The sequence below is a fragment of the Lampetra fluviatilis genome, chromosome 39, assembly GCF_964198595.1.
Source record: "Lampetra fluviatilis chromosome 39, kcLamFluv1.1, whole genome shotgun sequence".
Taxonomy (NCBI): domain Eukaryota; kingdom Metazoa; phylum Chordata; class Hyperoartia; order Petromyzontiformes; family Petromyzontidae; genus Lampetra; species Lampetra fluviatilis.
In genome coordinates this window covers 3,584,497-3,601,086 of record NC_136313.1, presented here as the reverse complement: position 1 = coordinate 3,601,086, position 16,590 = coordinate 3,584,497, and the positions used below count along the sequence as shown (strand labels likewise).

The 16,590-nt window shown below is 51.0% G+C and overlaps 2 protein-coding genes across 6 annotated transcripts in view; both read left to right on the top strand.

Annotated features, from left to right (window-relative positions):
• Window positions 1-14,916, top strand: part of LOC144945877 (C-myc promoter-binding protein-like) — an 85,264-nt gene extending 70,348 nt beyond the window's left edge. For 3 of the 5 annotated variants that reach the window (XM_078874486.1, XM_078874485.1, XM_078874484.1), the window contains exons 24-35: window positions 345-505; window positions 811-1,021; window positions 1,542-1,654; window positions 2,531-2,706; window positions 3,057-3,224; window positions 3,930-4,113; window positions 4,642-4,896; window positions 5,804-5,921; window positions 6,825-6,851; window positions 8,374-8,542; window positions 9,167-9,231; window positions 10,157-14,916. In XM_078874486.1, coding sequence (XP_078730612.1) covers window positions 345-505; window positions 811-1,021; window positions 1,542-1,654; window positions 2,531-2,706; window positions 3,057-3,224; window positions 3,930-4,113; window positions 4,642-4,896; window positions 5,804-5,921; window positions 6,825-6,851; window positions 8,374-8,542; window positions 9,167-9,231; window positions 10,157-10,293 — 1,784 coding nt within the window. In that variant the 3' untranslated portion in view covers window positions 10,294-14,916. Of the gene's footprint in view, window positions 1-344; window positions 506-810; window positions 1,022-1,541; window positions 1,655-2,530; window positions 2,707-3,056; window positions 3,225-3,929; window positions 4,114-4,641; window positions 4,897-5,803; window positions 5,922-6,824; window positions 6,852-8,348; window positions 8,543-9,166; window positions 9,232-10,156 lie in introns of those variants that run through there. The other 2 variants (XM_078874487.1, XM_078874488.1) reach the window with 2 other exon arrangements.
• Window positions 1-16,590, top strand: part of APTX (aprataxin) — a 179,627-nt gene that overhangs the window by 32,199 nt on the left and 130,838 nt on the right. The window lies entirely within an intron of this gene.

Here is a 16,590-nt window from a genome sequence, read left to right as displayed (position 1 = left end):
GTTGCTCTGTCTATTGCTGCTGCTCCTGCTGCTGCTGCTGCTGCTGCTGCTTTGACTGTGCTGGCAGCGGGTGTCCGTGTTTCTCCAGACCGGGTGTCCTTGTAGCTGGGAGGTTCGCCCAGCTGCTGGTTCTGCTGGTAGTGATGCTGATTTGTCTCGTGCTCTCCGCTCGTCTAGCTGCCACTGTTTAGTAAAATTTATTTTGGCTGCTCGTGGCAATTTAGCTGTTGGTGCTGCTGATAATGCTAATTACCCTGCGAGTCCAGACAGTGATGCTCACGCTGCTGCTGCTGCCGCCGGTCTGGCTGACGTCGCTGGCTGCGTGTCGCCGTGCGTGTCCGCAGACCGGGCGCTCGTGAGCCAGAGCTGGGCGAGCTCCCAGCTGCTGACGGGGCCGCGTCTGGACGTGCTCAAGAGCAGCGTGAAGCTGGCGGCCACGGGCGTGGTGGGCGTCGCCAGCAAGTGGTACAACAAGCTGGCGTCCAGCTACAGCGAGCACGGCGTGGTGAGGCCGGCTTTTGTGTTTTTTTTACCCCTTTTTTGTATCCTGAATCGTGCTCGCCGTCGACTCACGGCAAGGTGAAGAAGATTCTGTTTGAAACTCCAGCAGTGCTTGCCACAAATGAACCACAGTGCCTTGCTGATCTCGTCAAGAAGCATAAACAACGCATGCTCGACGTGTAAATAATTTTGTCTCATGAAAACGTGGTGGTGGTGGTGACAATGCTAGTACAATTAAAATGAAATAAATAAACACACGACAAATTGAGGCCAAACCGGCGGCTTTTTTTTCCGTGTCCTCTCGTCCAGGATCCGACGACGGGTCTGCCTCACTCGGAGGCGAGCCCAAGTGACTACGGGGCAGCAGAGAACGAGCGCAGGGTGGACGTTGGCTTCGGGATGGCGGCAGCCCCACGTCCGTGGGGGACCCCTGGCCTGGCGACGACACTCGCTGGGGGGGAGGAGCACGGCTCTCCCGACGAGATGCCCGGAGCCGTCGCTGCCTCCGGCTTCCACATCGGCAAGTGGTGACGCCGCCGTGACGGGGAAGTCTCCGTGTTAACAAGCCAGACTGCAAACGCAATGGGGCGCCATGGTGGCGAGATTCTCTGTGAAAGAAAAACGCATTTCGACGTACTAATTTTACCGACACAGAATTGCCACGGTGGCGAGATGTTAACTGCCTCGCCCGGTATGCAGGAGGTCGTGGGTTCGATCCCGACCCTGACGCCTGCTGCTGTATATTTGGACCTTTGCATGTTCTCCCCGTGGTCGCGTCGATTTTCTCCCGGGTCTTCTGGTTTTTGCCTCCACATTTAAAATGTGCATTTACAGTATTTGGCTGGGATATATTTCCGCATAATAAGCCACTTAGTTTGTGCAATCATTTGTGGCCAGGTCACTTCTGAAAAAAAGCTAAATAGCTCAGTGGGCCTTTACCTGTTTAAATAAAAAATAGTTTATTTTTATTTTTGAATCATTGATGTAAACCCATTGTAAGCCATCGCCCCATCCTCTCCACCGCCACCGTCTTTGTACAGACAGCTTACCGGTGGCCGGCACGGGCGGTGCGGCACAGAGGCGAGCCGAATCGCCTTCCGCACGCTACAACAACAACAGCAGCAGCAGCATCTTCCAAAACTTCGCCATGGAGGTGAGCGGTTCCATCCTCTAGCCGCAATGAAACCAGACTTAAGTCACAGTGTGCGTGCGTGTGTATGTTGAACATCTTTCTCGCCGTACGTAGCCAACCACGCTAATCGGAGGTGCGGGGTAAGGACAACAAACTAAACACAAAAAGTAGTTCTAAAAGATTTTTTATTTAAATCTAGATTTAAAAGTGCATAACTCCAGTATCCATGAGTCCTCGCCCCTTCTGGCTATGTGACAATTGTTTTTTTAATGTAGGGTCGTGACTCAAATACAATTTAAGGCTTTTTTTGGCCTTGTTTGTACCGCCATCTGCGTTGTCTTGCTTGCTTGCTTGCTCTCTTTCGCTTGTTACTCTGAAGCCAGGGAGGGAGGGGGGGGAACCATTTCGTGAATGAAGGGGAATAACAGGATGTTCACCACCTTTGGCGGGCCACACATGAACGCAGACACCTCGGCCACGTCTGCCACTGAAAGAGGCCCTCATTAGAAACGCATTGTTCGACGGATAAATATAATCTGCGGGTCGTTTCGAACTCGTCAGCCTCGTGACGACTGCGGGCATTGGGTATCCCATCCTTGGTATGAAAGCCCACGGGGATACAATTTGCATACATTGTAAGTAATACATTTTCAGCCGCAAGATTTAGCTTATTTGTCATTAGTTTTAACACCGATGCATCGATTAACTGTCACGTGCCTTCCAATTTCTCTAAAACTTTAATTGTTTTAACCGGAGGCGTACAGCTTTCCGTGATGTAAACCGCACAAATCTTGACTAGCCCAAGGTGTGTGACGTCTGCTGTTTTCACGGCCCCATCATCGCGCTGCGTGGTTCTGTCGTTCTCCCCGCTCCTCACGCCCCCCCCCCCCCCCCCAGGTCCTCATCTCGAGCTGTTCGCGCTGCCGGGCATGTGAGTCGCTCGTCTACGACGAGGAGGTGATGGCCGGTTGGATGGCCGACGACTCGAACCTCAATACCACGTGTCCGTTCTGCGGCTCCACGTTCGTGCCCTTCCTCAACATCGAGATCCGGGACATGCGCGGGCCCGGCAGGTAATGCCGCCACACACACACTCTGCCGGCGAGGGAGACGGATACAAAAACCAACAAATAATAATTCTGAGTCAACTGTGGGCCCCGCCGGTGTTGGGATGAGCTTTCAGAGGGAGAGAATCATCAATTGCACAGCAACTTAGCAGGAACTTTAACCCTGGCTCTTATGGAATAGTGACGCAGATTAAACTGGGATGAGGACCTTAGACCGCTACAGAATTAGCTTACGACTGCAGTTAGTACGGGATCTGGATTACAATCGGCAGGGATGTAGCGATTGCCGCTTTCACGATCGCGCCAGGGACGCATCGTTAACGCCACGTTGCCCCCTCCCCCCGTGGTCACCGCAGGAATTTTCTGAAGCCGTCGTCGTCGATGGAGAGCGTGCAGGGCGTCGGCGCGGCAGGCTTCCACGCGGCGGCGCCACTCTCGCACGGGAGGCCTACCCCCCGTGCCGCCGTGGCCACGGCGATCGATCCGCTCATCACGCTCACCGTGACGCCCTCGCAGGACAGCAGGTGAACCCACACTGTCGTCGTACCGCCAGAGAGGTTCCATGCCGTGCGTTTACCATGGGGAAACTACATAGGCCAGCAGGTGACCTATTGACCTTGTCATTCGGGAATATTTGGGTTACCATTTCACGATGTGAGTCGAACGTCGGAAAGCCAGTGACCTATTGACCTTGTAATTAGGAGTTGATATTTGGCGCGCATTTAAGGTGGTGACACAAAGGCTGGTGGTTATTTATGTTGTCGGGTCGCTTATAGGAGATGGAGCGATTGGGGATGGATCGCAAATAGGAAAGGTGGTGGATTGTGAATGCGCAGTGTTTTAATGACCAAGGATTTATTTCAGCATGGGATTGACAAACGACTGACATTGTTGATGGATGATGATTGGTCCACGAAGACCTTATACGTAGATCAAATAGACTTATAAAGAACACATTCTTGTAAAGCATTAATACACTTGAATAGGTGCCTTTACTTTTATAAAACTGATACAACTTTTATATTGTGCATGTAGACCTACTTGGGACTATTAGCTACCATTGCACCCATATATTTATATAAGCCCAATAGACTTACAATAGACCCATATATTTATATAGACACACAGACTAATATGAATTGTGGTGGTGATAATGATCGCCATTCACCGAACCCCAATCGAAGGGCATTCAACTCATTCCATCAGCGTTTGACGCGCGTGTACACCAGCCCTGCCCCCGAGCACGGCAAGGCGCCGGCAAGGAGGGTGGAGTCGGTGCCGCTGAGCGTCCCCATCCCGCGCAGCGCCAGCGCCCGCAGTCCGCTCGCCGACATCGCGGGGCCCGGCTTGCGGGCGCCGCTCGGAACCTCCACCATGACGGGCAGCCTGCCCAACAACCTCAACGGCTCGCTGGTACCGCACCCCCCCGCCCCCCGCTCCCCCCTCTCCCCCGCTCCGTGTCCGCCGGCCCCCCACCCCGTCAACGCGGTGCCATGTTCTGCATGCGTGGGGAGTGGTGGCGCAGTGGTTGGCGCGCCATACGAATTCCCGCTCACGGCCGATGGCTGTGACGAGTAGCCGAAGCCGGTCTTGCGCCTCCCTGAAGTCGACAGAGGCGGTCGGTCGGTTCTGGTGTGGCCACCCACCCCCCCCCCATGTGCCGTGCCAGCCTTCATAGGTGCTTCTCGCTAACTGTACCTGCCTCAACAATCTGCTAAGGCTATGGGGGGGGGGTGGGGGGGGATCTTCATCTCGATCTCAATTTACCTCTGCGGCGCTGTTTTACTCGTACACCATACAAGCTCTTGAAGAAAGTTCTGTTTGAGAGCACCGAATTCAGGCCAGCAGGCACGCACGAGCGGATGATTGTGCGGCCAGCTCTCGCGCACGCACTCACGCACTCACTGCCCCCCCTCCATGTCGTCGCGTGTGACCTCCCAGGAGTGCCTGAGCCTAGAGGGTCGCGCCAGCAGCCCCGAGCCCGTGTCGGTGCCCTACCTGAGCCCGCTGGTGCTGCGCAAGGAGCTGGAGTCGCTGCTGGAGAACGAGGGCGAGCAGGTGGTGAGCTCGCCACCCTTCGTCGACCAGCACCCCATCCTCTTCTGGAACCTCGTGTGGTATTTCCGCCGCCTGGGCCTGCCCAGCAGCCTGCCCGGCCTTGTGCTCGCGTCGGAGCACTGCAACCGGGGCACGCAGGTACACGCGCGCGAGGTGACTGGCCGTACGTACGTGTGTGTGTGTATGTGCCGAGTGGCTGGGTCATGTAGCCCACATGCCCAGCCACCGCATGCCTAAACAGCTTTTGTTCGGCCGGATCGAGGGGGCAAAACGGGCGCGGCACGGGCTAGAGAAGATGGAGTGATGTGGTACAGGAGGACGTGGAGCTGAGTGGACTTGCCGATGACTGGTACCAGCGGTGTCAAGATCGGCCTCTGTGGAGGAGGCTCGTGAAGGACGCTACTGAGCAGTTGGAGGCAGTCGCCCTCCAACAACAACGGAGGGCGGAGGAGCGACGCTCACAACAACGAGCGGAGTGCCGGGTGGCTAACGCACAGCAAGTTGATACAGTAGGGGGCACAGGTGGTGCATCAGCCAGTCATCTCGGTCATCTCAGTCAGTCGACCCGTGGCATCTGGGTCTGCCCCGTGATCTCCTGCCAGCGGGCGTTCGACACTTCACGTGGCCTCAAGGTGCACATGGCCTGGCACAAGCGTCGTGGTGACTTCACCGCCACTTAGTGACGAATGGCGGTTGTTGTGCCGAGTGTTGGGAGCGGTGGCGTAACGGTTTAGCGCGTTGCGCTACGAACTTGGTGACCGAGTTCGATTCTCGCTCGTGGTCAACGCCAGTGACGATTATCTGAACCGGTCATGGGCCTCCCCTAGGTCGACTCGGCCTCAAATGAGTAGCTGGTGCGGTGTGTAAACATCACCACTGGGGAGACAAAGGCGGCCGGGCGTGGTGCTGGCTACCCACCCCCTCTTGTGCCGTGCCAGCCTTCATCGGTGCTACTCGCTAACAGCACTTGCCCCAACAGTCTGTTGAGGCTATGCGGGGGATCTTTATTTTTGGGCACCCTGTTTGCGTGCTTGTGTCTGTGTAGGTGCCCCGCAAGCTGCTTTCTCAGGACAGCAAGCTGGTGCTGGTGCAGATGCTGTGGGACAACCTGAAGCTGCACCAGGATCCCGGGCAGCCCATGTACATCCACTGGAACGCGCAGAGTGAGTTCCGCAGGCACGAGACGACCCCCGTCACCATCGTTACCTCCATTATACCGTAGATAATCGTCTATGGAGGGCGGGTTGTCAAATCGTCAGATGTTTCAATGAAGTCGGGGGATGCGTTTTGAAAAAAATGGAGATGTTGGTTGACGAGCGTTTTTTTTATGCCACGGCACAGTTCAGGTCAAGACGCTCATCATCACACCCGTTGTTAACATCGTTGTTAACACCGCCATTAACACCATTATTAACACTACCGTTCAACAGACAAATACCGAATAAAGTAACGTTCTCAGACGACGAACCTTGTTCTTCTTCTGTCGTCAATAAACGGCTCCACTGCTCACTACGCATTTAGTGTAAACGTCCCAAGTCTCTCGTCACAAATTCCACGTACGGACATTCGTTTCCCAGCAATAGGATGACTGACCCAAGGTGAACGCTGTCCCTAATCGTATCCCTAAACATAGCCCTTCGTATTTTATTTTGGCTTCCATTTCTCCAACGCTTCCGAAACACTGCTACCTGTGGCATCCACCACATTGTCGTCTTCCGTTTTTTCTTCACCACCCACGCTTTGCGGCGTCGTGGTTGGCTTTCGAACGGGGAAGAGATGGCCAAATGTGAAACGACAGCCCGGGAGACCCTTGCATCACTGGCTCCGATTATTTCGACGGCTAATGCGCACCGCACAATTGTTCATCGCACATGCTTAAGCGTCGACGGGTGCCTGGGTCCCCCCCCCCCCCCCCCGTTACCACCCTAACCCCCTGGTGAGGTTGACCGAGTCCCCTCGGCTCTGCCGTATACATGTACGTATGTTGAACTTCTTTCGCACCGTACGTAGCCAGCCGTGCTAATCGGAGGTGCGTGCACGTGGGTGGTGCCTCTGTGTCGTTGCAGGTCTAAACTGTACGCTAATGTCTGAACGTGAGTTCCTTTTGATGGCTAAAGGCTCCCCCCCCCCCCCCCCCCGCGTCTGTGCCGTGTCGTCACGCGTCTCTTCGTGCGACTCCGTGTCAACGTTGTCTGTGTCGCTGGCTCCCATTTACTCCTCGTCACCGTTTCTAGACTCGGCATTGAGGGTAGAGTGGATTATGCCCCCCCCCCACGACCCTCTCCCTCCGGCGATGCAATTCGATTCATCGATACTTTTTAAAATCACATTGCCATGAATGGTGGCTGCGGGGTTGACTTGAACCCATTATATACGTTGCAACATCTCGGTTTCAAAAACACGCCGATTATTATAAGTTTATAATTCCATTTTGCGTACTATGAGCTTTCAACTATTGTGATTAACTGATGAATCGAGGCATCATCGGTCCACTCCTGCCGCAACTGCATTTGATGGGTGGTCAGAAAGTTGCGACAAGTGGATGTCAAAACACGAGCACAAGTGTGAATACATTCGATTTAAATATAGCCGCCAATATCAATATGCAACACCCTCGAAATATGTATCAATTCCTACATTGACAGGCGAGCCCTCTATATAATCAAGTCAACACCTTAATTTGTTTCGGGAAGCCTTCATCCAGCAGTGGATAGATCATTCCTGACGATGACGATGATGATGAAGAGCCCATTGAGATGAGGAGTCTCTTTTTTAATAATGACACGAATATGAAAGTGGGGTTTACAAATAAGGCTCGTATCAAGTAGAAGCAACTAGATGTGTTCTTGGCCTTGTTACTCATTAAGCTTTCTGGCTGCCCATCGCAGGTAGGGTGTACACAGTCGCAGGTAGATACTGTATCCATCCATGCTTCCTCTTGAGTAGACATCTTCACGTTTCATTGTTTTAAGCATCGTGTTCCTCTTTCTCTTTTGTTTTATTCTGCAATTAAAGGCTGAATGCAGTTCTCCCCTCCGTGCGTCACGAACGCCAGAGTTTGGGAGACTGCCTTAAGCCTTAGGCTGTGCACCCCGTGTGTGTGTGCCGTGTGCGTGTGCCGTGTGTGTGCGCCGTGTGTGTGCGCCGTGCGTGTGTTAAATGACTGCTGGTTTAGCAGTTGAACACAGGCCAGTTAAGTGTGTGTAATAAATAAAACGGGAATTATTTTACTTTCTTGTCGAGTGATGCTAGAAATATCATCGTTATTCGACTGGCACACGTAAACAGGGCACACGTAAACAGATAACAGATTCAATCATTAAAAATGGGTAAAATCTTCGCCATTGTCGAAATACTATTTAAGTGCATCAAACCAATAGGCCATCCAGACCAATGTATTCCAACAGAATGAATTTCAGCAGGCGAACTTGTTTTGGTTTTAACTCCTCTGAGCCACATTGGAAAGTTCACTGCCTGTTAAACAAATGCTGCTTGGTTACTTGATGTCACTGGGGTCTGTTTCGCTCCTGAAGGTGGTTCCACGCTGGCTCCTCCGTGCGATTTAAGCGACATGCACCTCTGACGGTCAGCGTCCGTGTCTGCGTTTCCTCCCAGGTGAACAGTCGTCGCTGGTGCACGCGCTGGTGACGGACGAGCAGCAGCTGCCGCGCGGCACCCTGCAGAGCATCGTGACGAGCATCCAGCACAACGACCTGTACCGCCCGCTCTCGCACGTGCTCGAGATGCAAGCCAAGCACCCCGCTCACCGCCGCCATCGCCACCGGTAGGCGATCGCCGGCTCGCTCGCTCGCTCGTTCGCTCGTCCTCCCACTAACGCAACTGCCCACTCATCCAGCTGTCAGGCTGCTCAATCGCTCGCTCGCTCACCGACTCGCCCAACTAAATATTTGCTCGGGTGTCCATTTATTGAACCGCTAAAGCGCGAGCCCAACTATTCACCCGCCCATTGATTTCTGTGTCTCTGTTGGAAAGTGCACCCTCGAATTTGCAGATGAACATCACTTGAAGGAATCTCAGAAGAAGTTCTTTTTTACGAGGAGTCATGTTTGCATAGTGGTCTATGCAAACATGACTCCTCGTAAAAAAGGTGTCAGTTTTGTTGCCAGATAAAAGGGTAAAAAACCAATTATCATATTTTTTACTGGCAAATGAGGTACCAATGGTGTAAGTTCTATTAAGTCTGGTTTCTCAAGACTTTCTTTAATACGCATGGCAGTGTACTGCTGTGCTGTGAGAGTTCCAGATGGGTGCGTAGTCTCATGACAGGATGCCGACGACGCGATGAAAATAACGCCGAGGAAAAATACGAAGCATTTCAATGAACATTTTGATCATTGGAAGACGTGGTGGAAGTGCGACAAATGTTCCTCCCCCTGTCTTGTTGCAGGAGCCTCTACCGGGAAATCCTGTTCCTGTCCATGGTGTCACTGGGCAGAGATAACGTAGACATTGGTGAGTCGTTTTGTACGGTCGGTCAGCGAACGGTGGCATAAGCAGCCAGCTGTTATAATACCAGAACACCTGCTGTTTTTAGCTGATGTTAGAGCACTTCACTTACAATTAGATGGTTATAAACATTTTTTTTATTTTACCAGGTAAGGCCCACTGAGCATTATAGATTTTTTTCAGAAGCAATCTGGCCACAAATGATAGCTCAACAAAGTGGCTTATCGTCACGTGCAAATTTATAGCAACCAAATTCTTTAAACGCGTGTTGATTCTAAATATTGAGGGATACATCGGAAGACCCGGGGAAAAATTGACACGACCACGGGGAGAACATGCAAATGCCAAAATATACAGCAGGCATCAGGGTCGGGATCGAACCCACAACCTCCTGCATACCGCGCGAGGCAGTTAACATCTCGCCATCGTGGCAATTCTGTGTTGGTAAAATTAGTACGTTGAAATGCGGTTTTCTTTCACAGAGAATGTCCCCCCGCCATGCTTACAATTCACTCGATTCGTAGGTAATCGACCCTCGCATGTACATTTCGTCGATGCACGAGTGTAAGAATCCACTTGAATCGATAAATCGACGCTTTGTCGCGCACCGAATTGTCACATGGTGACATTCCACTCGGAGGGCCCGAATGCTCGTGTCCAACATCCGAGCTCATTGCGTTACCCCGACTTGTCGGATGACGCAAAAAAAATTGTGGAAAAAAAGTCTTACCGCTGTTTACACGGAATCTGTCAGCAACCATATTTCAAGGGACCCGAGTAATCATCCACAACAAAATTGGTACATTACCATTTGTTTTGTCGATTCCACGACACGATTGACTAATCGTCCCAGCTGTATCCTCGCATTGCTCACATTTCTCCAACACCCCCCCCCCCACACAATCCGTCACGCACTGTTCCGCCCCGCCAGACGCATTTGACCGCGAGTACAAGCGCGCCTACGACCGCCTGGAGCCGCACCAGGTGAAGCTGACGCACAACTGCGACCGGCCGCCCAGCGCCCGCGTCTCCATGTGCCGCAGGACCATCGGGGAGCCGCACCTGTGAGGAGCTCGGCAGAGACGGCGTCGACAGCACAGCACCGACGGCACGCACCGTGGGGAAAAAGGGAGCGTTTTTTTTGGCTGTGGAAGAGGAGTTGCATTTTTAAACGCCGCATTTTCACTCTCATTCGGCGAGCGTCACGAAACGCCGAGCCAAGGCGGGGGGGGGGGGCCCCCCCCGCTCGCCGGTTTGGCCACGATCCGGGCGACGGAGAAACTTCGACGGTGCCAACCGCCACAGAGAATCGATCACCGACGACCTCGATTTGGGGGTTTTCTTGCCGTCACCTGTTTGAGCAATAGAAGAGAAGAGAAGACTGCGGGCGCAGGACAGTGGAGCGGCTGACGCGCCTGTTCGGCGATTTTGTTTTCGAGGTTTAGTTATTTTTTTTCCGGTCGAGTTTTCAGGCACTGATCAATGGCCGCCCGTGTGAAGAGTTGCGCTCTCGGCACCTGCGCGTGGAATGAAACGACGACTCCGACGGAAACCCTCTTGACGACACCTCGCAGCGGGAATTAGTGGTGAATAAAACACACAGAGCGCTGAGAAAACGACCTTCCCTCGAAGAAGTTCGTCTGGATCACTGATCTGTAAAAGACTCGCTCGGCGCGTCGGGGCGGGAGGGGGGGTGAGGAAATATTTACGGCGTCTCGGTTATCGCCATGTCCAGCACCATGGCAGGATAATGAATGCGGGTGTGCGACTTTAATTTTTGTTTGTAAATCTCCCTTCACTGCATATCTGTCGGCGGTCGCACACGGCCGCCATGCACTTGTGACGGCAAGTGGAGGCCCTGTGGAGTTGTAGGGGGGTCACCAAGAGACCCCACCGATACCTCCGGACTCCCATGAAGGTCACGCGGCCCTCTATTCAAACGAAGGAAATTCGCGGACCGTCAGAACCCCCCCCCCTCATCCCACCCTCCTCCACCTGCCTGTTGAACACGGCTGTACCTTGTTACACACTGTGATGGACATGCCAAGGACTTTCAGTCGTCGGCGTGTCAGACGTTCGGGGGCGGCGATGGCGCTTGGGGTGCTTGTACTAATTAGTTGTATCGTGAACGGTACTCTTAGAGAATGTATCTACGGCATTATGCACACATTACACTAGAGGTGTGGTGAGCGTCGTTCCGGCGAGCGCGTCCGCATTGCCGTCGGTCCCCATTTCTTTGCGGTACGTTCCACGGGGGCGGCGATTTGCGCGAAACCGTGGTCCCTAACCCCGAACCCCCCCCCGGCACTCGCTACAGAGCCCGGTCGCTCCGCACGACAAGCTCGTCACTTGCCCAACCGTCCGTGAACAACACCTCCTGCTTCAGAAAATTTGGGTTGGGGGCGGAGTTGGGTTGAAGGACCGCACGGTGATGTGAAGGAACGCTCGATCGGACGCACGCGAGTTGTCGTACGCGAGACGACACCTCGCGTGTGCTTTCCCACCCCGCTCACCTTGCGATGACCGTCCCTGCCTTCGACCCATCCTGGGCTCTAAGCCAGGACTTCTGTCATGAGGGGGGGGGGGGAGGCCTCTCCTTCCCTGGTTATTATTGGTCACGTGCTGATGGATGGCACACATGGGGTGTAGGATCCAGCCCTGGCCAGAACTGTTTCCGCCGCTTGCCACTGCTGTTGATCTCACGAAGAGCTTGAACGTCTTGGCCATTGTGAACTTGATATCGGAGGTAACCCTGTGTCATGCTGCTCGAGAAGGGGGTCTGGTAATTCTCAACCCACTCGCGATTCATGGTCACAATCGGATCGAAAGAAAACGAATCTTTTTTTAAACAAACATTGTGGTGAATGTAGCAGCCTGCGTTGGGGGGGGGGGGAACACGTGAAGCCATTGCAACGTACGCACATCGGAGAACACCGAGTCTAGGCGATTCATCGCGCGTCTTGAAAACCGATATCAACCCCCGCGAATGGTTCCACCCCGACTGCTCGCAGTCCAGCCGGTGTCGTGAACGAAAAGCGTTTATAAGCATTTTCAGAAATAAAACTACGTGTAATGAGCTCGTTCGCTTAGGCTTCATCGATTTGGACTGTAGCTGAGCCGCGGTCATCGGCTGCCTGTTTCTCGCCAAATACGAATAACGGTGCATTTTTTGTTTAGCAATTGAGCGAGTCGCGGGCGTTCATCCGCTCTGTGCGTGTTGTGATATGATGCTCGCATCGGGTCTTTTTTTTCTTTCTCTTGGGGTTGTCTTTTCATCGTCGCCCCAAACCTCGTAATATTATCGACGCGTCCGCTTTGCTTTTCGTCAACTGGAAGTTGAAGAAACTTGACGTGGGTCTGTTACCGATTCGAGAGAAGTGCGTCGGGTCGATGTTGTTGTTGCCGTCAAGGTAAATATAGCTGGATCGGAAGACGAGTTCGTCATACTCTTGAGAAGAACACATTGGCTCCCCCCCCCCCACACACAGCTGTAGTTGAACATTCCATGATTTGCTGTTAAATGAGCCCCGTGCTGTTCACTTTATAATTTTCGCTGTTTTATAAACAAGCCGCATTACACTGTCGTGATAACAAAAAATAAACCCATGTTTTTAATATAGATTACAGTTCCTTCCCCACTGTTTCGCTTTAAACGTACGAATGTATATTTCAGAGCCTTTTTTGGGGTTTTTTTTTGTCTCTGGTCACTTAAATTTCAAGCTGTTTTGGATGATATTAGATGTTTACAAGATTTGAAATGTACCCTAACTCGCTGCAATAATGGTTTGTGGGCTCTTCTTGCCGACGACGCATCACAGAGCACTTGTAACGTTTGTATCGATGAGAATAATTTCCTCTTCGAGAGCATTAGCAAACCAAGCAATGTTGACCGCTTCGTTCCGACGTGTTCCATATCGATGCGTTTTGTTATCGAATCCGCTTAGAAACAAAACTATTGATCTGTTGTGTACAGAATCCTTGAGTGAGGTACGATTGTATTATGATGCTGTATAAGTCCAAAGTGTATTTTATTGTATACTGAAGGTGAATTGCCCATTTGTAGTCCAAAACTTAACCACTGTATTTAGTTTTTTTTTATTAGAGTTTGCATCGTAGCTGAAGGGTTGACGCACCCCATTGCAGCACTACCAGCTCCTCACTGCTGTGTTGTTGGAGGGATGTGAAATTCTAAAGGGGGGGGGGGTGGTTGTCCCACGTTATAGTTTAACCTCCCAGAGAATGCCTTAAGCACCTCAAATAATCTGGTATCTGTCGAAACTGCTCTCTGAGAGAACCTCGCCATCCACAAAGTGGCACCCACAGATTTGAAATGCACGTAACCTTGGACACGCGAGCCGTAGAGACAGCGGCTGCCGGTAAGACACCTCGGCTGCATATCCCGCGTTTTCCTGATACCAGTCGTAGGGAGTGGCAGTGTAGCAGTTGGCGCGCTGCGAACCATGCTACCTGGGTTCAATTCCCAGCCACGGTTGACCTTAGTGGCGGACGATACCTGAATCTGTCCTGGGCTTCCCCAAAGTTTACTAGGCCTTAAATTAGTACCTGGCTCTGTATTTCTATCAGCGCTGGTGTTTTGGAGGTGGTGTGTGATGCTGGTCTTCGTAGGTGCTCGCTAACATCACGTGACCCAACAGTCTTTGTGGGCCACTTGGGAGATATTTGTCTGTGATACGAGTTTGAAGTTGCATGAATGAGAGGAAAAAACACGTTACACTTATGGACAGGAACTCGGTCATAGGCACGAGTGTTGCTACTCCATTGATGTTGTTAAAACACGTGGGAAGTGATATCACCAGTTGGTCAATGTGCCCCAACGATTGAAGCGATATTATTTTGGGAAATTTTTTGGAAATGTCTTCATTTGCGCACCATGATGGCAGTCATCTCATGCCTCCCATACAATCTTAATTGGCGCACTAATATCGGTCCACAGGGCGTTGGTGATGTGCTTGACTACAACTTTCAAGTATTTTTTCCCCTCGTTGACGAAGCTTTAAACTCTATCGAACAGCCTGGGACGGAGCCTAGGGACACATCATAATAAAGCTTCGTGTTTTTTTTATGGCATCTTGAAGACACCACAATGCCACGAATATCGGCTGCCCGTTGCCGTTTTTTTGCCCATTTGAACTGGGACATCTACGGCCAGCGAGAAGCCGCTTTTGTAAACCGACGAGGCATCTGTCCCCGCAGCAGACATCGCGTCCCTGTCATGTGACACAGTTTCTCTGTTGTCAATTCGTGGCGAGGGGGGAGGCGTATATGCAGTTCGCTCCCCTCGACTGAGAATCGAACTGATGTTTTAAATTTATTATGCAGATACTCGATCTTGTCGAGCTTACCCCTCCGATGATGATGATGGTGGTTTGTGTCAGGTGATGGGAGCGTGAGTTTAATAATGCTCCTATGGACTCAAAATGTGTGCGACTGGTTTTTAATATTATTACTGGAGGGGATTATGGAAGCCAGGCGCACAGAATGACCATTTGCTGCTGCAGCTGTTGCTGCTGCCCACTCGCGTTGGCGTGGGTGCAAGTTGGAATGTTCACTTTTGCCCGGGGCGGTTTTTGTGTTGCACGCGTAGTAACGTTTGTAAACTTTTCGGCATATCAAGTGCGTGGGCGCACCGATGATGCATATGCAAATAAAATTAAACGTGAATTGAATGTGGCTTCCCCTTGTAGTGGTGGTTATGTCGTTGATGTTTTTTCCACATTTAAACTGCATTCATAAAACATTATTTCCACATTCTTTGGTTCTTTCGGTAAAGTCACGTTAATATAAAAATTATAATACAAATAAAGAAAACTACAATAAAATTTAAAAAACACACTGATGTAGACTGACTGTAGCCTGGTTCTTAATCGGAGTGAGTGTGCTGGCAGTCTATAATGTAGACTGTAGCCTGGTTATTAAGTTTGGTGAGTGTACTGGCATTCTATGATGTAGACTGTAGCCTGGTTATTAAGTTTGGTGAGTGTACTTCCAGTCTATAATGTAGACTAGCAATGGTTATTATTTCCATTCAGAACTCTCATAGGGAGCAGCCCCCACCGCCTTGTATCAGTGAACAAACCTTCTGCAAAACTCTCATCACCACACATCAGCTCATCCAAAATGCTGCCGCTTGAATTGCCCCGCACCCATAAATGTGACCTCGCCCCGATCCTCCAATCGTTCCACTGGCTCCCAATCTCATCCCAGATCAATTTTAAAACGGCACTCGGCAAATGATGCAAATTATCCATCGGGGAGCAATAAACACGTTTTTCACACACTTTGGTTGTTTCGGTAAAGTCACGAAGGTAAAAAAATAAATGAAAACAACTAAATTAATCTTCTTGGTTCTTTCGGTAAAGTCACGTAGAAGGGAAATAATAAAATAAAAATAAAAACATTATTTTATCATATTCTTTTATTGTTTTATTTTTATTATTTTATTATTTCCCTTCTACGTGACTTTACCGAAAGAACCAAGAAGATGAATCCCTGCAGTCACGAAAGCTTTAAATCGAAACTAAATTAGATCACGACGTTTCGGGCGCAACACAAGCGTCCGTCATCAGGTGGGAAAGCACAACCTCATTTACACATCGTTCGCAATCGCCTCTACTTTTGTGTCGGCGGAGGCAACCTCTTTCCCCGCATTAACCCCGGTAATCGAGAGTTGACTCCGAGTTCAAAACAATAAATCACTTCCCCTAAAAATACCACGTTCCTGACCATTGCACCTATGTGAGTAGCGTGGTGAGCCCAGCCACCTTTCCCGGTACCTTTAACTAAACTTTTTATTTGACCACGTACATAGACAGCTATGTTACCAAAGCGACCTGGTTACAAATAGCTCAACGAAGTGGCTTATGTGGAAACTTACAGTAGCCTAATACTCCAAACGCATGTTTCTAAACGTGGAGGGGAAAAACCGGAGAACCCGGAGAAAAATCCACGCGACCACAACGAGAGGCACCGCAAACTCCAAATATTGCTATTCTTAGGTTTTTTCGGTAAAGTCACGTAGGTAAAAAAATAAAATTAATAAAAGTAAAATAAAAATAACATAAAAATCACGACGTTTCGGAGGCAACACATGAATTATATATTTTTACCTAAGTGGCTTTACCGAAACAACCTAAGAATATGAATCCTTGCAGTCACGAAAGCTTCAAATCTAGAATCCCAAATATTGCGTCAGGGTCAGGGATCGAACTACCGACCTCCTGTACGCCAGGCGAAGTAGTTAACATCTCACCAGCGTGGCGCTCGGGCCCAGCATATGCATTACCCCTTTCCAACCTCTCATCTCATTCCACTCCCGTCCGTGCAAGCAGCCTCCGCTCCAGCAAC